The sequence below is a fragment of the Camellia sinensis genome, unplaced genomic scaffold (genome assembly GCF_055761805.1).
Source record: "Camellia sinensis isolate YWXY unplaced genomic scaffold, ASM5576180v1 Unanchor12, whole genome shotgun sequence".
In the NCBI taxonomy this organism is placed as follows: Eukaryota; Viridiplantae; Streptophyta; class Magnoliopsida; order Ericales; family Theaceae; genus Camellia; species Camellia sinensis.
In genome coordinates, this window is record NW_028128998.1 from 6596267 (window position 1) to 6622845 (window position 26579).

A 26579-nucleotide genomic window follows, 5' to 3' on the forward strand; every position below is an offset into this window, starting at 1 on the left:
TACCTACCTTTTGCGACAGTATTTGAGCCGTCGCAAAAAGATTAATACCATTTTTTTTGCGACGGGGGAGCTCCGCCGTCTCAAAAAAAAAATTTAAAAAAAAATCCCTGTACAAAAATAATTAAAAATATAAAAAAACCTGTATTAAATGAAAAATAACTAAAAAAAATCTAAAAATTACATAATAATATAAATACATATATAAACAAAAGACGGCACATGATGAACATTCATAATGTTGTTCCATTAATAACAATACAGAAATAAAAATTATACCACTACATAATGTCGCATAATACATACATAATATTGTTCACAAATTTAAATAACATAAATCAAAATCAAAACCAAAAGTTTTCGTCTTGCTTCCTTCGTGGGTTCAAAAAATAAAAGCTGGTTATAATCTTTATACGCCCGCATTCCACAAGAAGCAAACTGCAACTAAGGAAATATCTGAAAAAAACAAAATAAAAGTAATTAATAACAATATAATGGTGTTAATATTTTAATTACAGAAAAATATAAAAAAATTAACTACTATATAATTACAAAGATAGTTTAGTAAATAATTTTGACTAGACCGAAATCCGACTCTAACTCCCAAACCGGGAACCCGATTCGAGCGCCGTCTTCTCCCACAAGTCTCTCGTGCCTAAGCGGTCGTGTGTGCCAAGTTTCGTGCCAAACCGACGCCGTTTGGTGATTTTGGGGCGTTAACACCTCGAGTTCAAGTTTCTTAAGAAACTAGTTTGCCTAAAGTGAAATCCGGCTCTAACTCCAAAACCGGGAACCCGATTCGAGCCCCGTCTTCTCCCACAAGTCTCTCGTGCCTAGGCGGTCGTGTGTGCCAAGTTTCGTGCCAAACCGACGCTGTTTGGTGATTTTGGGGCGTTAACACCACGAGTTCAAGTTTCTTAAGAAACTAGTTTGCCTAAAGTGAAATCCGGCTCTAACTCCAAAACCGGGAACCCGATTCGAGCTCCGTCTTCTCCCACAAGTCTCTTGTGCCTAGGCGGTCGTGTGAGCCAAGTTTCGTGCCAAACCGACGCCGTTTGGTGATTTTGGGGCGTTAACACCTCGAGTTCAAGTTTCTTAAGAAACTAGTTTGCCTAAAGTGAAATCCGGCTCTAACTCCAAAACCGGGAACCCGATTCGAGCCCCGTCTTCTCCCACAAGTCTCTCGTGCCTAGGCGGTCGTGTGTGCCAAGTTTCGTGCCAAACCGACGCCGTTTGGTGATTTTGGGGCGTTAACACCTCGAGTTCAAGTTTCTTAAGAAACTAGTTTGCCTAAAGTGAAATCCGGCTCTAACTCCAAAACCGGGAACCCGATTCGAGCCCCGTCTTCTCCCACAAGTCTCTCGTGCCTAGGCGGTCGTGTGTGCCAAGTTTCGTGCCAAACCGACGTCGTTTGGTGATTTTGGGGCGTTAACACCTCGAGTTCAAGTTTCTTAAGAAACTAGTTTGCCTAAAGTGAAATCCGGCTCTAACTCCCAAACCGGGAACCCGATTCGAGCCCCGTCTTCTCCCACAACTCTCTCGTGCCTAGGCAGTCGTGTGTGCCAAGTTTCGTGCCAATCCGACGCCGTTTGGTGATTTTGGGGCGTTAACACCTCGAGTTCAAGTTTCTTAAGAAACTAGTTTGCCTAAAGTGAAATCCGGCTCTAACTCCAAAACCGGGAACCCGATTCGAGCCCCGTCTTCTCCCACAAGTCTCTCGTTCCTAGGCGGTCGTGTGTGCCAAGTTTCGTGCCAAACCGACGCCGTTTGGTGATTTTGGGGCGTTAACACCTCGAGTTCAAGTTTGAACAGAAACTAGTTTGCCTAAAGTGAAATCCGGCTCTAACTCCAAAACCGGGAACCCGATTCGAGCCCCGTCTTCTCCCACAAGTCTCTCGTGCCTAGGCGGTCGTGTGTGCCAAGTTTCGTGCCAAACCGACGCCGTTTGGTGATTTTGGGGCGTTAACACCTCGAGTTCAAGTTTCTTAAGAAACTAGTTTGCCTAAAGTGAAATCCGGCTATAACTCCAAAACCGGCAACCCGATTCGAGCCCCGTCTTCTCCCACAAGTCTCTCGTGCCTAGGCGGTTGTGTGTGCCAAGTTTCGTGCCAAACCGACGTCGTTTGGTGATTTTGGGGCGTTAACACCTCGATTTCAAGTTTCTTAAGAAACTAGTTTGACTAGACCGAAATCCGACTCTAACTCCCAAACCGGGAACCCGATTCGAGCGCCGTCTTCTCCCACAAGTCTCTCGTGCCTAGGAGGTTGTGTGTGCCAAGTTTCGTGCCAAACCGACGCCGTTTGGTGATTTTGGGGCGTTAACACCTCGAGTTCAAGTTTCTTAAGAAACTAGTTTGCCTAAAGTGAAATCCGGCTCTAACTCCAAAACCGGGAACCCAATTCGAGCCCCGTCTTCTCCCACAAGTCTCTCGTGCCTAGGCGGTCGTGTGTGCCACGTTTCGTGCCAAACCGACGCCGTTTGGTGATTTTGGGGCGTTAACACCTCGATTTCAAGTTTCTTAAGAAACTAGTTTGACTAGACCGAAATCCGACTCTAACTCCCAAACCGGGAACCCGATTCGAGCGCCGTCTTCTCCCACAAGTCTCTCGTGCCTAGGCGGTCGTGTGTGCCAAGTTTCGTGCCAAACCGACGCTGTTTGGTGATTTTGGGGCGTTAACACCTCGAGTTCAAGTTTCTTAAGAAACTAGTTTGCCTAAAGTGAAATCCTGCTCTAACTCCAAAACCGGGAACCCGATTCGTGCCCCGTCTTCTCCCACAAGTCTCTCGTGCCTAGGCGGTCGTGTGTGCCAAGTTTCGTGCCAAACCGACGCCGTTTTGTGATTTTGGGGCCTTAACACCTCGAGTTCAAGTTTCTTAAGAAACTAGTTTGCCTAAAGTGAAATCCGGCTCTAACTCCAAAACCGGGAACCTGATTCGAGCCCCGTCTTCTCCCACAAGTCTCTCGTGCCTAGGCGGTCGTGTGTGCCAAGTTTCGTGCCAAACCGACGCCGTTTGGTGATTTTGGGGCGTTAACACCTCGAGTTCAAGTTTCTTAAGAATGCAAAGATACATTTTAGCTTAGAATGCAAAGATACATTTTATACCTGATCTTCTGGTGGTGGTGTATATGGATTCTCATCTTCTGCAGATTCCCTAAATGCCCGGTGGCCACTCGATGCATCAGGAACCTATGATAGTCAATGCATAATGTGTTAATCACATTCGAATTTTATACATAATCTTGTGTGAAAATTGAACTATCAAACATTTTAATTTATATCGAACCTGTCTGTTGGGATCCACACTCGCCCCCTGTGACACAAACGCCATCATCTCATCTCTCATCTGCTGTAAATGTGTAGAGAACTCTGCTCGCAGCTCCTCCTTCAACTCATCCCTTAGCTCTGCACGAACCTGCTGCGTGATCTGCTCAATAGTCGATGGTTGGGGTGTTGACTGTGATGGCCCAGCACCATCTTTATACACCGCTCTCCGAGGCACAATTCTCCCGTATGTGCGACAATATCCATGTCCGTCATGACCTATCAACTCATGGAAAATGGCATTCCTAGCCACCAAAGTCTGACCATCCTCAGGTAGCATAGAGAGTTGACGATTAAACTCATCCTGTATTGAATAAGACATACAAGTATATGCCAAATTAAGATGGTTGACACACATAAAATAAACTTCAAATACAATCAAAGGTGTTTGGAAACTACCAAGGTCTGGATAACCTCTGGGTCATCTGCTCTACGTGTCATAAGCCAAACATTCATCTTATCAGTAGACTTCCCGTTATTGGTCATCTACATTTTTTTAGAAATATGAAAATTAGAATCCAAATAATTTGCAAATATTCAATGTTTATTTATATACAAAAATAAAACAATAAAATGTAAACCTCATGTCATATCTGAGAGAAACTAGTACGCCCTGTGGTATGAGCTATGCCGTGAGCTCGCCGATTTTTAGCATTCCTACTTGCAATTTTCTATAACAGGTTCAACAAATGTAAGTATGTAAATATGATTTGTATGTTTACATATCATAAATATAACTTATTTGTATACCTCAGCATCAGAAGTACGCCAATACTCCACAAGTTCTTCCCACTGGCTTGGCACAATGTGCAAAGGAACATCATCCTTCAGATTAGGATCAGAACTTCTAGGCTTGAAATACTTAACCTTAATCTTGTTCTTGTGATCCTTCCATATGCTGTTGCAGTTTTTCATGCAGATTGGCTTGTACTCCTCTGGACATATATTCAAATTGTCCTATAAAACACAATTTCAAAGTGTAAATAATAATAACACAATTTTGGAATTCGAATTTGTGGTCAAAAATATACTTTTACCTTCACATCCTTCCAGATAGCATCAACAATATCATCAGGCACATTGTTCCAGTCAAGAAAAGTAAGAGGAACAATGTTACCATTCCGCACAATGATGCCAAGTTGAGTAGTTAACTTAGCGACGTTATCCCCTATTGGACAGTAATTTTCATCAAATTGTATGTCCAGCTTTTTACCAGTACCCCACTCTTTAATGCCCTTGGCACATCCTCTACCACGCCTAGTCGAGATTGATGAAGAACTAACATGACCTGCGAGATACAAAAACAATAAACAATATGCAACGGTAATAAACAAATGCAAATTTAAATTATGTGAATACAAATCGAATTCTTATACCTGATGTAGGCTGTGAAGAAGACGAAGGGTCTGCAAAATTCAATGAGAATAAACAAGTTATATATAATGAGCATAAATAAATGTATGTTTAAATAATTTTCATACAAAAAAAAATGGCAAATTTATATACCTGCGGATAGCTCATAAGCTGATGACTCTAGTCGGGATGCTAGCTGCTGTGGTGCCACTGATGGTGGACGCACCGATGGTAGGCATGGGGGCTGAGTACATGGTAGCTGCTGTGGTGCCACTGATGGTGGTCGATGCGGTGGTACTAATGGCCCCTCAGATGGTGGTGGCACTAATGGCCCCTCCGATGGTGGCCGATGTGATGCGTCCTCTGATGGTGGTGCTACTGATGTCCTGTTATGTAGCACATCAGACATCATGCGCCGGGGATGATCAGGCTTCCTCTTCCTTCCCATAATAATCTGCAAGCAATATAACATTAATTGACATTAGAAACATAGACAATGGGTTGTCATCAACTATAATATGACATTAATTGAACTAATACAATTACAAAGACAAAGTAAATTAAGAAATTGATGATTAACTACAACCTTTGCCTTAATTGAATCACTAATGTTGATTAAATATCAGCCTATTTGAACATCAACTGTTTCCCCTTCTGCGGCTTCCCTCACCCAACCAACTTCTTCATCACGAAGCATTATATTTTCTTCCAATTGTTGGCTTATGTATGGCTCGATTTGTGGATCAGTCGAACTCATATCAAATAAACCTCTTTGAGACATCTTCACCACGACTTGCCAGTCTGGTTGTAACGGGTCTGCAACGTACCAAACTTGCTCTGCTTGGGACGCCAAGATGAAAGGTTCATTGGTAATTCGATCATCTCGGTACAACAAATGATTGAAGTTTACCAACGTGAAATTGAAGACATCTTCTTTTTTCCGTGAATATTGTCAATCCAATCACACTTAAACAACACATGTTTCTTCTCATTGGAATATCGAAGCTCAACAATATCTGTCAATTGTCCATAATAGTACACAGACCCCACACGAGGATTCTTGTCTTTTCGACTAGCATAACTTATGGTATCTGCCTTCAAAGCTACACCACAATTTTGTGTGGCTCGACGATCATCCATGGCCTTTACTCGATACCGAAACCCATTCAGTATATACCCGTTGAACCTCCTTGCCAGGTTATGAGGACCATTTGCCAATAGAATAATCTCTTCAGAAAATATGACATCAGTAGTCCTTCGCAAAGTTTGGACCTATTTAACACGAAAATGTAAAATTTAAATGTAGTTCGACTTAAGTAACTAGAATCTATAGAGTTAAATACATACATGTTCCTTGAACCAAATGTGAAAAGTTTCAAAATGTTCACGCCGAAGCTGATGATCGTCGACACGAGGCATTTTGAGCTGAAGTACTTCAAGGTGTTTGCTGTGTAGATTGAGATTTTAGCAATACAAAAAATTTTGTTGAAAATTCAATAAAACATAATAACATATTGAGTGAGTGACTTAACCTACTTTATGAATGGTTGAACCGTGCTTGTATTGAATAAGATGTACCGATGAGCTTGTACCCAAGAAGTATTATCAAGATAAAAGCTTGTGTTTTCACCAATAGCATGACCCAAATTATCAGCACCACTATAGTTTCTCACGGGTCGACTAGATTTGGTTTCCACATCATTAAGATATTGTGCACAAAAATTCATGCATTCTTCCATAAGATATCCTTTAGCAATTGATCCTTCAAGATGAGCTCTATTACGCACGTATTGCTTCAAAGTAAGAAGATACCTCTCAATTGGATACATCCATCGAAACTGAATCGCTCCACCCAATAAGGCTTCATCAGCTAGATGTATAGGCAAGTGCTCCATTATATCAAAAAAACTCGGAGGAAATATTTTCTCTAGATGACAAAGTGTTAGAGTGATACGATCTTGAATATATTGCAAATCCGTCGCACGATTCACTTTCGAACACAATTGTCTAAAGAAATTGCTCAATTCAATCAAGGGTTCAATTACATTCTTTGGTAACGATCTTCGAATAGCCAATGGAATAAGTTGTTGCATCAGAATATGACTATCGTGGCTCTTAAGACCCCCAATACTTCTATCATGTGAGCGCACACGACGTGATATATTGGATGAATACCCGTCGGGAACTCTTACTTCCTTCAACACTTTCAAGAACAAATCTTTTTCATCCTTGGTCATCGTGAATTGTGCTGGTGGTAAATAGGCTTTATTCGACCCTCTTAACTGCAAATGTAGGGGTTTTCTAATATTCATATCTTGTAAATCACGCCGAGCATTAACACCATCCTTCGATTTTCCTGCAACCCCTAATATTGTCCACAACACATTATCACAAACATTCTTCTCTATATGCATCACATCGAGGTTGTGTCTTATTAGATTGTGCTCCCAATATGGCAATTCATAAAAGATACTCTTTTTCTTCCAACTATGGGTGCGATGTCCAACTTTCTCCTTCTCTACCTGTCTCCTATGCCTCTCCTTAAGGTCATCCCTCTTGTATTGGGTTAAAATACCCTCAGATTCTAATTGTAGCAACATCTCAGTTCCAGACAACAATTTTGGTTTGAGTCTGACTTCCCGACTACCATCAAATGATACTTTATCCTTCCGGAATTTATGGCCAGTAGGTAAAAATCTGCGATGACCCAAGTATGATTGTTTCCTACTATGCTTTAACCAACACGATGTAGTTTCCGTATTACAACAAGGACATGCATATTCGCCTTTAGTGCTCCATCCTGACAAGTTTGCGTATGCAGGAAAATCACTAATTGTCCACAGTAAAGCTGCATGCATTTGAAACATTTGATTTGTTGATGCGTCAAATGTTGACACACCCTCATTCCATAGTTCGTTCAACTCCTCAATCAACGGTTGCATATACACATCAATCTTGTCACCAGGTCCTTTCGGGCCGTCAATAAGCACGGACAAAATTAGAAATGGTTGCTTCATGCACATCCATGGCGGCAAGTTGTATGGAATGAGCACAACATGCCAAGTGCTATGAACTATATTCATCGTCCTGAATGGGTTAAAACCATCAGATGCTAAGCCAAGCCTTACACTTCGGCAATCATTACTAAAGTCAATATTCCGACGGTCAAAATCTTTCCATGCAAGGGAGTCAGCAGGATGCCTGAAGACGCCATCATCAGTTCGTTCCTCTGCATGCCATCTCATGAACTTGGCCGTCTTGGATGACATAAACAACCTCTGCAACCTTGGCTTTAAAGGAAAATACCTCATCTGTTTTGCAGCTATTTGTTTGCCACCTTTGTTAGGACCATTTGAACCACCATCACCATTTGATTTCCATCTAGAACTGTTGCATATAACACATTTATCAAGATTGGCGTCCTCGTTTCGAAACAACATGCAACTGTTGGGACATGCATCCCACGTCTCATACGTAAAGCCCAAATCTGTTGTGACCTTTTGAGCTTTATAATATGAGTCCGGTAGTTTTACACCCAACGGGAACGCCTCATTCAATAACTCAAGCAACATGTCAACAGACTTGTCTGTCCACTGATTAAGCACCTTCAAATGTAGAAGTCGAACAATGAATGACAAAGATGTGAACTTCTGACAACCCGGATACAATTCACTTTGTGCATCTTGAAGAAGTTTGAAATACTTTGCAGTCTCTGCATTTGGACCGAGCTGGGATTCAGATGCATGGGGATCAGGCCCCTGTGGGTCATCACCCTCAATACTTGTGCCGGCATGTGGATTTCCCATAGCCCCTTGTATCATTCCAATCATATCATCCCCAATGTCTAAATTAGCTAATGTTTTATTCTCTCGATTTCCATGTACAGATACGTAAGATTCCCCATGATTAATCCAATGTTTGTATTTTTTAAAAAAACCATTCAAAATCAAATGCTCCCGTACACCCTCTCGTACAAAATAGTATCGATTCTCACACTTCCTACACGGACAACTGATCATCGAACCTTCAACCCTATTGGTGTAGGCAAACACAAGGAATTCATCAATCCCATTAATGTATTCGCTCGACATCCTATTTGGCAAATCAATCCAACTCTTATCCATCATCTGTAGACATCCACAAAAATATCTCATCAAAGTAACTTTAAATATAATACCTACGTATTACACCCTCATCTATCAAAACAAGTAGAACACTTCCATTCCATAGAAATGAATATAGCTATCCATTCCAAAGCTCCAAAAGAAAAGTAAATTGAGTAAAAGGATAACGAGGAAAGGGGACTTTACTGATGGTGCATTATTTTATTTATCTATTTGTTCAAAACTTAATTATGGACATATATCATGTATGTCATATTACATGTTTAACATGAATGTGTATATTATAATCATATAAAAATTTAAAAGAATGATATAACATTATAATTGATGCCTAATATCTCCATAGTAAATTCGTTGGGGGTCTGGTTCATGGTACAGAATGAATCAGTCCAATCTGGTCTCATGAATTTATTTTGATTTCTACATTAATATGGCCCAATGTGTTTTAATGACTCGATCTTTTTGAAGGTATAGGTGTGTAGATCATTTATAATAAAAATTAGATTAATTTGATAATTATAACAATATAATTTCATCGTATTTATGTTTTAAAAAAGAATATTATTTTGAAAATAAATTGTTCATTATTAAAAAAATAAATACAACAAAATTATTTTATTATAATTATCATATCAATATATCTTCCTACAGATAAACTTATAAAATAAACATATTATTCTATTAAAGTACGACTTATGATAAAGTTAGGAGTTTAGAATGAATCGAGTCTATATAAAGATAGGAGATAAGCCAAGTCTATTATTTTACTTTTAAAAAAAGAGTAATATTAAGTATAAATGAATTTTTTATCGGATTTCCTAATATTACACACGAATGTATTACATGTGCCATCTAAAAATATAAAATTTTGAATAATAAAAAATTTGAAATCAATCATGAATAGTGGACAGTTATTCTTTACATTTTTTTAATCTTATTTGATTCTTTCTTAGAAGATGATTGAATGATTTGGAGAGTTGGTAGAGCTTGAGTATTTTTATTTTTTATTTTTTAAGAGAAGGAAGCTGCCCCTTATTTTACAAAGGTTTCAATAGTATATTGTCCTTCTATCCAATTGCAAACCTTATCAATGTGATCATGGGTTTGGAGGATTACTCATAAACAACAAAACTCCATTTTTAATTGAAAATTATCTTGCAAACTCGCACAAAAGCCTAACAAGAAACCAATTAGAGCTAATTCAGTTTACCAGAACTCTTGTATACATAGTAGAAAGTCAAAGGCTCAAGTCTTATCACAGTCTCGTAAACAAAGGTTTCCCTTCCCATATTACGTCTTTCTCCCATATATTCAAAATAAAAAAAATTCTCTCAAAAATGTGTATCATAGAGTCAATGGAGGATTTGGAATATTATATAGTGTCATCAAAAGGAACAACAGAATGTATTAACTGTCTTGAATAGAAAAAAAAAAATGTATTAACTGTCTGCAGGAACATTTTACCTTTTTCAAATCTTGTGGCTGATTTTGTATTTGGAATCTTGGAATGAACAATTGGTCCAAATGGGAATTTACTTAAAACCCCTATGCAAAGTCTCTCAAGTGAGTCCATATACGACTTGTGTGATGCACCTCAAATTTTACTGATTTTGAACTCCTAAAAATGTTGTCTTTCACACAAAAAAATTTCAGTATCCCCACCAAATAAAAATCTGTCATCTTGCCCCACCACTGCTGTCAAATTCATTAATTCTCAAAACCTTTTGATGAGACATAGAAAGTCAGATTATTGGAGCTCCATAAAACCAAATAGAAAGTCAGATTACTGTTGCCTTTCACACATAACATTTTTTTTTCCTGATTTTAAAAAGCGACAATCTTGAATCACCTCTGGAATGTGACCTTTCTCTTTGAGGTTCCTCCTATTAATTTGAGGTTCATAATATTTTTAGATATGAAATAGGTAATACATACATACATATATATATGCAACAGGTAATACATACATATATATATATATATATATACAGAGAGAGAGAGAGAGAGCATACCTGAGTTGCCGTTCGCCGTTCGTCGTCGCCGCCGCCGCTAGCCCTTCGCCGTTCTTCGTTGCCGCACCACCGCACCACCGCTGGCCCTTCGCCGTTCGTCGCCGGTCGCCCGTCGCTGGTTTGGGGATTTTGGGGGAAAATTGAGCGGCAAGATGAGAGGGATTTCTATCGGACACCGCTAGGGATTTTAGGGATTTTGTGCTTCAAATCAATTTTAGGGATTTTGCGATGGAACCGAGCGGCAAGATGAGAGGGAAGAGGGGGGAAAATGTTTTTTTACTTTTTGCGACGGTAAGGTTTACACCGTCACAAATTATACAAAACAATTAACAAACGACGCCGTTTTAATAATCCTTTTTTGCGACGGATATTTGCCGTCGCAAATGGTCGAGTATTTGCGACAGCAAACTTTTTGCCGTCTCAAATAGTTTTTTTTCTGGACGATTCAACATTGCCGTCGCTAATAGTTCCTGATTTTCATACTCGCCCGTGCAGTTTATTACCGACGGTTAAACGTCGTCGCTAAAACTACTTTTTTGCGACGGTTTGTTTTGCCGTCGCAAAATACCATTTTTTGCGACGGGGATCACGCCGTCGCTAATAATTCCGTCTTTTTTGCCCTCTTTTCTTGTAGTGAAAGCACGAGATTAAACGTTTTTGTCATTCTACTTATTAGTTTAATTAAAATATCCAATAGAACCAATAACATTGTTCAATCATCATTCTCCTTTATAGACACAAAATTTTCAGTTTTGTATAAAAAAAATAATTAGATTTTTTTAATTTTGTTTTTTTTTTAAAAAAAACATTAGCTTGTTTGGTTTTGTTTTTCTAAAAACAGTTTTCAGAAAATTTTACTTTCTTATTTTCCGTATTTTTTTTGTTTTTACTAAATTTTTTTTAATATTTTAAACAATTTTTTTTGAATTCTTAGACATACCTAATATAAATATACCTAAAAAGTAAAAAATTTGTGAAAAAAACCTTATAAAAATTCACAAAATACAAAAAATACAAAAAAAAAAAATACGAGAATTTGGTACATTTTTTTGTATTTTTATGTATTTATTAATTTTTTAAAAATATTTTTTCACAATTTTTTTACTTTTTAGATACATCTAAGTAAGATGCATTTAAAAAAATAAAAGAAAATGCTTAAAATTTTAAAAATATTCACTAAAAACAAAAAAATACGAAAAATAAAAAACTCAGTTTTCAAAAAACTTAATCCACTCAAATCCAAAACATAGTTTTTTTTTTTTTGGCACATTATTTTTATTTTTATTCTTATTTTTATTTTTTTTAGTTTCTTCAATTTGAAAGTTGATATTTTAAAGTTCAACAATGATTCATACCACTAAAAAAAAGACCACTAATATCACTAATGCATTGGGAATGCCACAAAAAAAAAGAAAAGAAGGCATCACCCACTACCACATCATTAATGATGTTATTAAAGTACCACTTTTAGTGTTCTCAACCATTTTTCTTTAAAGTTTTGAAACTCAAACTAAATGTCAAATCATCATTTTTTTATATAGATAATTATAAATGATGAATAATCATTATTTGAAAAATAATTTCGACTGTTAAAATTTTAATGGGACTTGAAAGTTCAAAAAATTTTAATTAGGACTTAATAGAATCTAAGTTCATTAATTAAAACTTGTGTATAAATGTCATTTATTTTTTTAAACACAAATTTGATAAACACAAAAATTGAGGGCTTAATTTTTTATTTTTATTTTTCTCTTCGGCTCCGTTTATTTCAACGTAATATTTTACTCATTTTTTATTATTTGGTTAATCATAAAGTAAGTAAAATATTTTTTTATGAAAATAACTTTTGTTAAAAGCTCAAAAATAACTTTCCTTTTATAATTCTTTTTTGAACACATTTCCTTTTATAATTCGGTGAGTCGTTTTTGGCTTGCTTGACTCACAGCCACCGACATGGACCATCCCTTTTGGATGCTGAAACTAGAACTTTGCATGTGATCCTTAGTAAGATGCAGGTAATCTGAGTATTAAATGCCAAACAGCTTGTGTGTAAATACCCTTTTATTTATTTGAACACTAATTTGATGAACACAAAAATGGAGGGCTCAATTTTTTTATTTATTTACTTTCTTTCTCTTAGGCTCCGTTTATTTCAACGTGATAAAAATATTTTACTTATTTTTAATTGTTTGATTAATCATAAAATAAGTAAAATATTTTTTTACAAAAATAACTGTAGTTGAAAGCCCAAAAAAAACTTTTCTTTTATAATATTTTTTTTAACACACTTTCCTTTTATAATTCGCTAAGTCGTTTTTGGCTTGCTCGACTCACAGCCACCAATATGGACCATCCCTTTCGATGCTGAAACTAGAACTTTGCATGTCATCCTTAGTAAGATGCAGGTAATCTGAGTATTAAATGCCAAACACCAAAAAATAGAAAGAAAAATTATATTTTGTGTAAAATTATTTTACATGTAAAATATTTTTTTGGTATAAAATGTTTTATTTCAAAACAAATGCAGTCTTAATGTCTTTGATTTTTCTTTATTCTTATGCCATTAAAACTCCACCGGAAGGGAGCTTGGGATCTTCTGCTCCAATGTACTCTTTACCACGCGATATGCCACAAATTTTGGGTTGCACAATTCTGAAGACATAATTGTACAAGTACTTAACTATTTTAGTGGTTTTTTTTTAAAACTATCTTATGAGATGAAAAAAATTGTCAGTTTGGAAAGATTTGGGAATTTTTTCGTAGTTGAATAGATAGTTGTAAGAAAAAAAGTGACTAATTGATATGTGAAATGTGACATTTTGTTTTATTAGTTATTTTAAAATTATTTATTTTTATTTTTATTTTTTGTCTTTATTAGATATTTTAGCTAAAATCAAACATCCCAAACAAAGAGGACTACATGAGGTCAGACAAACGGAAAGATTTAGACAAAAAATTGTGCATTCTTGAAAGTATAGTGTCATTTTTCATATTAGTAATACTACATATTTATAATTTTATTAAAAAATATCAATATATAATTTAAATTTATTTTATGCACAGACCCCACAATACATCTAGTAATTGAGAAAAGTTAGGGATCATGAAATTTTTTTCATGAAAATGATCATGAAAAATTTATGATCATTGGATTACCTTGATTAGTGTGTGGTGCTTTATTCTAAGTGTAATCCAAGGGTCACAAAACTTTCATGAAATTTTTTTTATGATACCTAGCATTGCTGCTAGTAATTTGTAGCAACACATTCTTCTTAACAAAATTCTCAGCTTTTTCGCTTTCTATATAAATGGCACTTTGCACAGTTGGGCTATGCATATTCTAAACCTCTCTTTAATCACAAACCAAACAAATGGAGGCTCATTTGCATACAATCATGGTTGTGTTGGTTTTGGGAGTGGTGGTGCTTGCTTCTCAAACATGTCATGGAAGAAGCGACACTACAATGCGTATATATGAATCAAAGCAAGCAGTGACCAGCTTCAGGGTCAAAGATAAAAACACAACACCTCCCGCACCCCTTTTCAGCAGCTCACCTCATTTCAAAAGCCCACCTCCTCAACAAAATCACTGTCCTCCTCCACCTGCAATGTATTGATCCTCTCTATACGGTTTTTATTTTTAATTTTTATAGTTATTGTCTAATTTTGTGATTGAATTCTATGTATTTAAAAAAACTGTATTGTAGCCTTTTAATTGAAATTCTAGATGAGTTCTAGTCTAACTTTTTTTTTTTTGATAAGCAAAAGGAAACAACTTTATTGATATCAATAAACGGATTACATCAATAAAGCAAGGGCGAAGAGCAACGAGCATCATAGTTCTACCCTTATCCCAACTAGGTTGGCACCAAAAGCAACACCCAATCATTTGAAAGCTCACGCCAAAGGGTTGGCTAGATACCAACACCACAGAAGAAAACAAAACAAACAAAACAACCAGGACACAAAGGCCAAACAACAATACACCTACAACTCCCCCAGCCCTTCTAGTACAGCACTCCCCCTTCCAAGACCAATCTGATACAACAATGCACAACTCAGTAGCAATAGGACTTGGATGCAAATCTGATCTGCTACAGGTTACAAATGAAATCCTGGATTGAATATGGACACCCCTTTGATTGAGCTTTAATCCATATTGCAATTCACACCTCGATCAATTCACAAGAGCTTTACCAAAAGAATCTGCTTCCCACTAAAAGAACAATGGGTCATTTTCACTTTTAATTTAAAAATAACTTACAAAAAAATTCAACAAAATTCATGAGCTGTAAGGCGATGATGATGGCGGCGGTGATAAATGTAGCAATGACCAAATCTTAAAATCGACAAGCAAGAAATTTTATCGATTAAGTCATGACTTGATATTAATTATTGGATTATATTCGTATGTTAATACAAAGTGGAGATTTTCCAATAGCATCTCATGTTTATAACGAGCTTAAAAAATATAAAAAAAATATCTATGTCAACTTATCTTTGTCATTGTCAAGTGGTGTCATCCCATTTTTTAGGTCAAACAAGGAAAACAGTATGTGTATTATATGTATATGTTACGTTTATATATTTATTTATTTATTTTTTTTATTTTATAATAAATGCTATGTAATTTTGTGATAAATGTTAGGATAAATTTCACTTTTGCCCCTGTGGTTTGGGCTATGTGTAATTTATCCTCCTAATGTTTAGAAATGACCACATAGCCCCCACGTGATTTGTGGACCAAAATGCACGCTAACTTCTGTTAACAGAACATGTAAATTGACCTTTATGCCCCCGTTTTCTTCTTTCTCTCTTTTGAATTAAACTTGCAAATACACACACACACACACACACACACACCTATTTTCTTTCTTCTTCCTTCCAGGCTACCAACTCTAACAAATTTCATTCCAACTTGTACAAGAAATGCAAGCAACACACACATCTCCGCACCAAAAAACCAGTCACTCATTCTCACCACTCATCAACAGTAAATGCATATATATTATCCAATCATTCAATATTCTACAAATCAATTTAAAATTTAAATACTAAATTCCTCAAATCATTCTCACTAAGCTAAGGTCTTTTACCGGGCATCAAATTATATTCGGCACAATTTGCCTATCCATTAATTGAAATTGACTATGTACTCATAATGTGAATATATACTTTTTCACCCTAAAAGACTCTTTCTTCCTTCCATCACTGCCCAACAACCCAAACTTCATTTATATATGCATATATAATGTAAATATATACATAGAATCTAAGGTCCCTTCTAAAGATAGATCCCATTGGTCTGTGGATATTAATTCTCAGCTTCAAAAAATTTTGACTGATGCAAACCCAACATTTTTCTTCCAAGATTTATTGTTTTTCTTATTAACTTGAAGTGGCCATGGACTTGTAGAGAGGGACGTGGGTATAATGATGTGAATTGAGGGGAAAGAAGGTATGTGGTGGCACAGAGAGGGATGATTGGTGAGGGGGGAGGAAGTTGGTATGGTACAGTGGGTTGGAGTTAAGGAATAGAAAGAGAAATAGTAGAGAGAGAAGGAGGAAGAAGCATGGCATGCCTTTGCAAATTTAAAAATAACAAGGGGTATTTTGGTCTTAAAATATAACTTACTCTCTTCATGGACGTTTGAACTCCACAGTTAGTTAACTTGGATGGAAAAGTGGACAGTGCACTTTGGTCCACAAACCTTGTGGGGGTTATGTGATCATTTTCAAACATTAGGGAAGTAAGCCGCACATGACCTAAACCACAAGGGGTTAAAGTGAAATTTTCCCTAAATGTTATATATTTTTTTTGATAAAAATTATGATAATTTGTGATTCAGAAATGAAATTACGCATTTTGTAATAGTATTATGTATTTTTGTGGTGATGTTACACATTTTTTTATTCAAACATTTTCTAATCACAAAGTGTGTGACAAACTACAGAGGTAAAAATTGTAGTTAATCCTACAAAATGTAATATTTGTAATATAATCTATCTACTAAAGTGAGATATAGAAATCTTGAGTTGTTCATTTTAAGTGATAGGCATTGTGGTCAATGCATGTTTTAAGCGATAGACTTCTAGTTCACATTGCAGATGAAAGTGATGTCCGAGTCCATGGGACACATCGCAGACCATACCACACTTTGATGATTTGTTTTTGTAGCACTCTAAGTTTTTCTTCATCGCTTGAGTGATGGATTGGTCGCTTGAGCTGTCAAGCGAGTCTTCCAGTACATTTGCAGGCCTGTGATTCTAAGAGTTGTTGATGTTTGCTCGAGCGCAAGTTTGGTCACTCGAGCAGTTTGCCCTGTGTGGTCTGAACTTTTGACAGTTCGCGTTCTTTGCTCGAGCGGAGGTTTGGTTACTTAAGTGGTCTGTCTGAATTCAGCTTCTATAAAAGTCATTTTTTGTCACTTTTGGATCAGCTTTCTCTCTTTTCTCTCTCTCCTTCCGCCATAGTTGAGCTTCCAAGTTCTTTCCACCTGGTTTTCATCTACTTCTACCCATCTTTTACCAATAGTCCTTTATACCAGAACAGAGGGTCGCGAGGGCTTCATTTTAATCTGAATGGATTGTGTTTTCGTCACCGTGGGTTTTTCGACTTTCTCATGGCCGCTTCAAGAGGTAGGGATTTATTTGTTCCTCTTCAATACCTCGTCTATGGATAGTTATGTGGTAGATTTTATTGCATAAAAAGCATGTTCATTATGAATTTTTTTGAAAAGCATGTAAAGGGGATCTAGGGTTTGAATTTTTGGGTTGAAATGGTAAAATTAATGACTGTATGGGTTAATTGGAGAGTAGCCTAACATGTTGATGTTGAAAGGAAGAGAAAGCCTAAATTTAATAATTTGATCAAATTAATTAAAAAGGGGTAAAGTTAAATAATGTTTGTGTCTTGTTAATATTGAGTTGTGTTATTGTGTTAATAGTATAAAAGGAGAATCAATGTTGATAATGGAATTTATCTGGATTAATCATGTAAAGTTGAGTTGGGTTATGGCTTGGAATCCATGGATGTGGTTTTATTGAAAATGTGGAAATTGGTCTTTTTGAAAGAAAAGGATTTGGGCAATGTAACTTAGAAAACGAAAGGGTTGAAAAGAGAACAAAATCATGATGTGTTGTAAATTCAGAATTTGAACTTGAGGTCGGATTTGAAACCGATGAATATTGTTGTCATTATCATTGTTGTTGAATTTAAAGTCAAGTGAGCGTCGGGCTATCGAATTGTGTGTACCTAAATATTTATGCTTGAGGTTTTGTGCTTGGTCATCGGTGGAGGATGACATTGTGATGTTGAATAGATTGTGTATGTAGTATACTTGAGTTATTTATATTTGTTGAGTTATGTAGACGTCCCCGAACGCCCCGGGAGGATGAGGTCCCATTCTGTTCGTTTTGGGCTCACTACAGTTCGGACTCCAAAATCGTCACGGTTCTAAATCTGAACCAAAGAGTCCAAATCCGGCAAATCGTTTTGAGAAAACAGATTTTTTTTGAAAGAACTGCCAAACATGGACTGCTTTTCCAGATATAGAGTCGCTACCTAAATATTTTATTTTGGGGGAAATTTAGGAAACCCTGACTCATTGCCTAAGGCCACGTGTCCGTCATCACCAAAGTTGCCTCGGCTTGGGAACTTGGGTACGATTGGGGAAGGTCACTTCGTGAGCACCTCCGCTCGCCCGATCAAAGATCGGCCTCTACTAACCATGATATCTAGTTTTGAAAACATTATGCGTTCTTATTCCAGTTATTAACCTAGATTTATTATGTGATGCGCACAGCATACAAGTATAGACTGGGTCACCTGAATTGGAACAAAACATTTCATGCTCATTTTTAGAGTGATTTGCCACCCGCAAGTAGGCTTAAAATGCAGATTTTGCCACCCTCGGGTGGGCTTAGAAAACATGGTTTTGCCACTATCTAGTGGGCTTAAAACTCACAGTTGATGATTTGTTCCAATCCAAATAACCCAACCTCCACCCACAGGCATTCAGGCAGATATATCACATAAGCATATAGCCTCATGGTAAGCATTCTATCATGGCAGTCACTCACACGCATGCAAGGATGCTAAAGCATAAAACTTACAGAGTACTCCAAGCCAAAACAGAAGCTAATTAGAAATCCATGCATGGTCCTAACTATACAGAAATGCCTAATGCAACACATGCAAAAATGCAACTATAGCAGGCTCGGCTATTCTAAACATGGCATATGAAATGCTACAGCTAGCATGTATTCAACTTGGAATTGAAAATACAATGCAGTTAGTATGATGCGCCGAGCCTGGTGCATACAAAACAGATGAATGAATGCAAACATGCTATCATACTGTATGCTAATTGAAACATGCCCTAATCTAACCATCATAAGCGGGTAAATAAAAGGGAGAAAGACGTGGGGTTGGAAGACATACATCACACACATGCACACTTATTACAGTTGTGCCCTCACTCGGAGGGTCCAAATAAATAATACAGTCCCGAATAAATAATTACAGTCCAAATAATTACAAAACCCTAATTAATTAACAAATTAATCTAGGAAAACAATAAATTGGCATGCAAATCTGTGGACCGCCTCAGCTCTGTTTCGAAAGATAATGATGCATGCTCGGGTTGCCTTTGTCGAAAAATTCTCTACGATGCTCCAGTTTGCCTCTGTTTGCAATTGCTCTTGGAATACGTGGCATGGCAAAGGCTGCTGATTTCTGATTTGCTACAACAGAGAGCAACAAAGGGGCATGGCAAAGTATTTTTACATATGTATGCATGACTACTCTTCAGGGAGTGTAGTCCTCGATCCTCGTGCCACCAATCACGCATCTCAATGCATGATGGCCGAGGAGTCGAATTGCACGACTCAGTATGAAATGAATGCACGTATAAACACAATAAGACCTAGACACCATCATGGATAATCCGGAGTGTCGGCGACTAGGAATTGAGACAAGTTCCGTCACTCGGAGTACGAAACGTACCTCGTTTCCTGTGCTTGGGCTAACTCCTATCCCAAGCACTATGCAATATGCATGACATGCATGAATGCAATCCTAACATGCGACCTAGCATATACAATGCTATGAAATGGCATACGCAATGCTCGATGTAACATAGCATATACAATGCTCTAACATACAACCTAGCATACGCAATGCTATGAAATGAAATGGCATACACAATGCACAATGGACTTACACCAACATGAGTGGACCTCAGCCACACTCACATCAGTAGCCATGAGATGAAAATGAGACTATCGAAATACGTGCACACATGCACGCAAATCGAGGACCGAACCTAAGGCATAGTATGCAACTCTAACAAGGCATGGAAAGTAATGAAATATGGCATACAAGCATGTGAATTTCAGCACTGAAACATGATGCTAAACAGCCCTGAAACATGGAAAAATGGCACCCGATGCATGAGATGAACCCCGAAACTCAAAACTAGACACATGGAATGACTTATAGCTATACAAAGCATGCATTATTTGATCATGAAGTCTAAAGACAGAGCCAAGGCAGTCCCAAAACATGCATATTTCCAGTTCAAAGCATGGCCAAAAGATGTTAGCAAGATGGCCTAACATAGCATGCAAGTTCGACTAGCAAACATGGTTTACATGGCAAGTGTATGAAGCATATGGAATCTCACCAAACCAGAAAAAATTAGTGAATAAATCATGTGAAAATAGGCCCAAATAACCACTGATATGCAACCATGGTATGTAAAAATAATGAGTTGCTTTAGAGGGCCATGCAAGGAGTTATTAGGCACATACAAGGTAGACACTTAGTATAGCACAAACAACTCTGAAAATCAAATATGGTAGTCTCAAAACTCACCAAATTGACCCTAGAAAGTGACTCCAAAGCATGCGAGATAGGGTCTCTTTGGAAGGCCAAAATGGCCACCAAACAAGCCAAGGTGAGAGGGGGTCACCCCCCTCTGATTTGGATTTCAGTGGCTAGAAGGCCAAACAAAGCATGCAACAAGGGCTTAGGTGTAAGGCTCAAAATAGGAGACAATCAAGCACACAAGGAAGCATATGACCTCAAACAAAAATGAAACCTAAAAAAAACTTTAATATGATGTCAAAAGAAGACCTTTTCCAGTTTATGACAACTCTCAAAAACAAACACAAGTAGGGCTAATCTATCATGCAAAAATGGCCCTAAAAGAGAGAATAGAGACAAGGGACAGCAGCTGGCCTGAAACAGTGAAGAGCCCTTCAACAAAGTTGAAGAGGGGCTCAAAATAAGGCCTTTTACAGTTTATGTAAAGCTTCAAAAATAATCACAAGTAGGCCTAAAATATCATGCAAGAAAAAGGCCTAAAAGAGGGATAAAGAAATAAGTGATAGCTGCTGGCCTCAAACAGAGGAGAGCCCTTCAAAAAAGTTGAAGAGGGGCTCAAAAAAAGACATTTCACAGTTTATGACCAAGTCCAAAACAGCTCACAAATAAGCCTAAAATACTATGAAAAAAAAAGGCCTAAAAGAGAGTTAAAGAAGCAAGTGACAGTAGGAGACCTCAAACAGCAAGAGGTCCTTGATCAAACATGAAAAGGAGCTCAAAATATGACTATTTACAGTTTGGGTCGGAGCCCAAAAATGCTAGCAAGTATGGCTTAGATACAGAGCAAAATAAGGCAAGAAAAGAGGAGAAGAAGACTTACCCTTGAAGACCAATGAACCAGCAACTCTTGGACCGAATTTCTGAGCCTTTAACCTCTTCAAAACAGTCCCAAAGTGCTGGAATGAAGGATGGAGGCCTTGTGCTGTGAGGTGTAGGGTAAATGGTGTAGGACTTAAGGGGTTTTAATGCTTGGAGTAGAGAGAGAGAGAGTGATTTAATGCAAGAGCTCAAAAGCAAATTTTTTTAACCCTCAAACATGGAGCTGAGGGGCTGGTTTTATAGAGGAGAAGAGGGGAGGAATGAGGGGAAAATCAAATTCAAATTTCCCCCCCACAAGCAGCCCCCCCTGGATACAAAATCTGGGGGGAAACAAAATACACAGCTGGAACACACTTGGAGAGGGGGTTCAGGCCGACTAGGTTCAGAAGGTTCAGGTGGCCGGCCGGCCACCCCCATGGCCGGCCGGCCGGCCAGGGTTCAAAAAGGTCAATGAAGATTGCTGGCCGGCCACCCCAAATTGGTGGCCTCCCATGTGTGCACAACACAAATATGTGGTTTGACACCCGGAGAATGTGAACCAGGAGAGAGAAGAACCCATTTTTTAGAGGGGTTCAAAAGGTTCAGGTGCAATTGCTGGTCAGCCAACAAATATTGGTGGCCTCCCAGGTGTGTACAACACAAATATGGGGCTTAGGGTCAAAGGAAGTGGCCTATGGGTGGTCAACATTGGCTTTCAGGTGAGGAAAAACAGACGACGGAGAGCGATGAAGAAATAAAGCTGGCTTTTCAGAACAATTGCTGGCCTCCCACCCTCCTACAAGCTTCCTAACCATGAAAGTAAGGTCTCCACCAAAAATGAAACAAAATGGATACAAAACGGAGGTTCGGGGGACCGAAACGCGCGGCCCGAGGCCCCGAAATGGGCTGTTAAGCACCGGAGGTGGCGTTCGACCACGAAGTTGGTTTCTCGGGCCATAGTGTCCCTCAAAAGGGAGGAAATAAGGTGCATACCAAAAATCGGAGCAAACGGAGGTGGTTAGGCGGTCCCGAACCGAGGCACATGGCCGTCGGCTCCGAAAACTAGAAACCGGGCTCCAAACGGGAAAAATGGCCTACGACCACGAAACGTAGCCTACAGCCACTGAGAGATGATTTACGAGACCTCTCTCTCCCTTCGGGAAGAGAAAACAGAGAAAACAGAGCCTGGTTTGCAAACCGAGGCAAGACACGAAAGAGTCCGGAAGGCCGGAGGCAAGGCTCACAGCCGAGACTCTGAAACCTCAGAACGAGCATAATATGCAATATCACCGAGCGCTCAATCGGTGACGTCTAAGTCTTAAGGTCGGTCAAAAATGGGGTGTCTACAGTTGCCCCTTTTTTACAGAACTCGGAAGTCACGCGTGACGGGGGTGAATGTCAAAGCCCAGAGACGATCCATTTTTGACAAGGCCAAAGACTTAGACAAACAAGCGAGATGAAAAGAGAGATGTGCCCGCAGGCATGCCCATAGGCTGGGGGCAAAATCCAAATGGTATGCAGGAAGCCAAATGTAACTCATGATCATGCGAAATGCAGCAAGTTGTAATGAAGCAAATATTTACAATAGATGCAACAGTTTTAAGCAAGAATGCAAAGCGAAACTACATTTCGTGCAGTTGAAGAATGCGGAGAACCATTGAATTCTCGCCATGTCTCACACAGAGAAGATACAATACTTGCACTGTTCGTCTGGTCGTACCAGCCTCAAATGAATTGTACATACAATATCATGCCTGTAGAAGAAAGAAACTCAACAAGCACAACATAATTAGCAACACATGTTCAAAGCGATATTGAATGCAGACAATCACGGTGTCGATGGAAAAGTGCATCGCAATGCGGGGAGAAATGCGCGTAACAACGCAAGCTAAGCATGACAATACTCGTGAAACGTGCACAATAGTATGAGTGGTGTGCACGAGAATGCAAGTGACGTGCATAACAATGCAGAATAAATGTGAACTCGAATGCGAATTTGTTGTAAAACGACGAGCAAAGAAATGCAAGTTTTTGATGAGGGCGACTCAATCACGACCTCTGGTTTACCTCCAGAAGGGGTCGTAACATGTTCAAAAGGATACATCTCACTTTTGACGAGTAACGATGAGAAACGCATCGAAAGTTGGAGTTGAAGTTCCGGTAGAGCAATTTCGCGACGGAAAGTGCACTTCGCTTGTACTTTTTCAGGTCCCGGAGACTCCAATCCTCCCCAAAAATTGCAAAGAGCTTGGTGGGCACCTGGGGAACACCACCGGATAGCTCTCTTCCCAAGGAGAGGCCATCGGCCAGGGTTGAGAGAGGGGGGTGGCTGGCCCGCCCGAAAAGGTGGCTGGCCGGCCACTTTTCCAAAACCGTGGGCATTTTGGTACTTTCACTCTCTTTTCTTTAAATCCATTCGGCCAAAGCATTTTTCCTCATAACTCCAGCTCCGAAAACACCTTCTCTACCTTCCTAGACCATTTTCTCTCTCAGAGTTGTGCTCTATATGCGTTTTTCAACGCTCCACGCAAGTTGTTTTCGTGAAATCTTTCAATTTTCGTCACTTTGAACCGATTAAATTTTGATTTCGGTGCTTTTTTTCTCATTTTCACCACTTAAGGTAAGTTTGTCTCAACATTTGGAAGATTTTCTCGGGAGTTGACTTTTGTTGACTTTTTCATTTCCCGAGAGTTGACTTTTGTTGACTTTTTTCCAATTTTGGCTAATTTTGCCCATTTTTACTCTTTTTTGCAAATCTTTCGAGATGGCTGGTCATTTCCCTAATGGCGGAGGTCCTCCAGGTGCTGGAGGTGACCCAGATTTTATGGCTTTGCCTCCGAGAGTTCGGCCATTCGATCCCGAGAGGTATCATCCCCAGGAGCACTTCCTTCCTCATGTGGTTTTCTACCACTTCACTGACTTTGATGAGCGAGCGCCTGCAGATCTGCTACTGCAGGAGCCAAAGTCTCACCTCTCTCATGAGGCATGAGAGGTATTTACTTCATTCTTACATTTCCTGTAATGTATTCTGCATCCTCCGTGCGTTTCGTGCTTTTGTTATGTTAATCTGCCCATTCAAGCACACAGTTTTTTTTTTTTTTTTTTTTTGAATGTTTAGTCCATAGCACCGTATTCCGTTTGCATCTTGAACACATAGTTCCAACACTCTGACTTTCTGAACACACGGCCCGTATATTGGTTGTGTGCACACAGCACACGCTTGTTGAGATCTGAACACACAGCCCAAACTTTGAGATGAACACACGGCCCACTGAAGGTGAACACGCAGCACACACTGATTGAGAGTTGAACATGCAACCCAAACTTTGAGATGAACACACAGCCCATACTGATTGAGAGTTGAACACGCAGCCCAAACACTTGATGTCGAACACACAGCCCAGATACTTGACGTTGAACATACGGCTCAAACTTTGAGGTGAACACACACAGCCCACTGATTTTGAAATCTGAACACACAGCCCAAACACTTGATGTCGAACATGCAGCTCGAACTTTGAGGTGAACACACAGCCTACTGATTTGAAATCTGAACACATAGCTCAAATACTTGATGTTGAATACACGGCTCAAACTTTAAGGTGAATACACAGCCCACTGATTTTGAAATCTGAATACACAGCCCAAACACTTGATGTCGAACACACAACTTGAACTTTGAGGTGAACACACAGCCCACTGATTTGAAATCTGAACACACAGCTCAAATACTTGATGTTGAACACACGCCCAAACTTTCAGGTGAACACACAGCCCACTGATCTTTAAATCTGAACACACAGCCCAAATACTTGATGTTAAACACACGGCTCGAACTTTGAGGTGAACACACAGCCCACTGATTTTGAAATCTGAACACACAGCCCAAACACTTGATGTCGAACACACAGCTCGAACTTTGAGGTGAACACATAGTCCACTGATTTGAAATCTGAACACACAGCTCAAATACTTGATGTTGAACACACAACCCAAACTTTGAGGTGAACACACAGCCCACTGATCTTGAAATCTGAACACACAGCCCAAACACTTGATGTTGAACACAGGGCTCACTGAAGGTGAACACACAACACACTAATTTGAAATCTGAACACACAGCTCAAATACTTGAATTCTGAACACACGGCTCATACATTTGAAATTTTTGAACACACAGCCCAGATTTTGTATCTGTTTTGATTTTGCACATAGCTTATACATTTCATTTGCACGCAGCTTATTTATTTCATTTGCACGGAGCTTATTCATTTCATTCTGAAACTGAAAACATGTGTTCATCCTGAATGCAGGTGACTTCTCGTACTGCGCGAGGATATGGCTCCATCGGGACGAGGGAGTGGTATGTCGAGCTCCCGGAGGCTGCCCAGGATCTGGTTGACGTGGCAGGATTCGGGCCCTTTTGCACTGGGATATGCCGCTGTCCCGCCAGTAGGATACTGATGGTGCTTTGGTAGAGAGATGGTGGGACACCACCAACTCCTTTGCCATACTGACGGGCCTTGATGTGGGAGGTTCGGCCATCCCGTATAATGATGATATGGGCGAGTGGGAGGCCGCCTGGATATATTTATTGGGGGCTCGTCCGCCTGTTGACAGATCTTCGGGCAGGGTTCGATACACCTGGTTCTCTTCTCATTTCAGGAGGGTAGAGATGGAGCCTGAGACTCCTGAGGAGGTGGTGCAATATACTCGCGGATTCCTGATGTTCTTCTTCGGCACCACCCTGTTCGTCGATAGGGGGAACACTGTCGGGCTTTACCTGTTGAGTGCTCTAGTGGACCTATCACAGGTCCGGTGGTATGATTGGGGTGGCGCTAGTCTGGCTACTTTTTATTGCTATATGAGCGCGACCTCCCGCGGACGGGGGAACATACTCGGAGGCTATTGGAGAGCCTGGGAGGTACTTTCTGCCCTCTTGATTTACATTTCTGCTTTACATTACTTGCACATTGCACATACGGCAGATTTTACACTCTGTACCTTGCATTTTGCTCTCAGCATTTTGTATTTACAATTTGCACTCAGCATTCTGTATTCTGATGGCTACTGCCCTGTTTT

General features: G+C 39.1%; 3 protein-coding genes and 1 long non-coding RNA gene across 4 annotated transcripts; 1 reads left to right on the forward strand and 3 right to left on the reverse strand.

Annotated features, from left to right (window-relative positions):
- Positions 1 to 221: 221 nt before the first annotated feature.
- LOC145814654 (uncharacterized) lies at positions 222 to 3807 on the reverse strand. The gene is made up of 4 exons (XM_082911625.1): positions 3772 to 3807; positions 3284 to 3625; positions 3103 to 3186; positions 222 to 453 (listed from the first exon to the last, which is right to left on the reverse strand). Exons 1-4 carry the CDS (start codon positions 3805 to 3807, stop codon positions 442 to 444), a joined length of 474 nt encoding a protein of 157 aa, XP_082767751.1. The 3' UTR covers positions 222 to 441.
- A 101-nt stretch (positions 3808 to 3908) lies between these two features.
- On the reverse strand, positions 3909 to 5604 carry LOC145814655 (uncharacterized). The gene is made up of 6 exons (XM_082911626.1): positions 5589 to 5604; positions 4828 to 4947; positions 4698 to 4727; positions 4359 to 4609; positions 4072 to 4278; positions 3909 to 3992 (listed from the first exon to the last, which is right to left on the reverse strand). The coding sequence occupies exons 1-6, from the start codon at positions 5602 to 5604 to the stop codon at positions 3909 to 3911; spliced, it is 708 nt and encodes a 235-aa protein (XP_082767752.1).
- Positions 5605 to 5621: 17 nt separating this feature from the next.
- Positions 5622 to 7386, reverse strand: LOC145814680 (uncharacterized). The gene is made up of 2 exons (XM_082911664.1): positions 6022 to 7386; positions 5622 to 5946 (listed from the first exon to the last, which is right to left on the reverse strand). Exon 1 carries the CDS (start codon positions 7272 to 7274, stop codon positions 6207 to 6209), a length of 1068 nt encoding a protein of 355 aa, XP_082767790.1. The 5' UTR covers positions 7275 to 7386; the 3' UTR covers positions 5622 to 5946; positions 6022 to 6206.
- A 6565-nt stretch (positions 7387 to 13951) lies between these two features.
- LOC145814613 (uncharacterized) lies at positions 13952 to 15303 on the forward strand. Its single transcript, XR_014357955.1, has 2 exons — positions 13952 to 14420; positions 14573 to 15303. It is a non-coding gene; the product is annotated as an uncharacterized LOC145814613 (long non-coding RNA).
- Positions 15304 to 26579: the final 11276 nt, after the last annotated feature.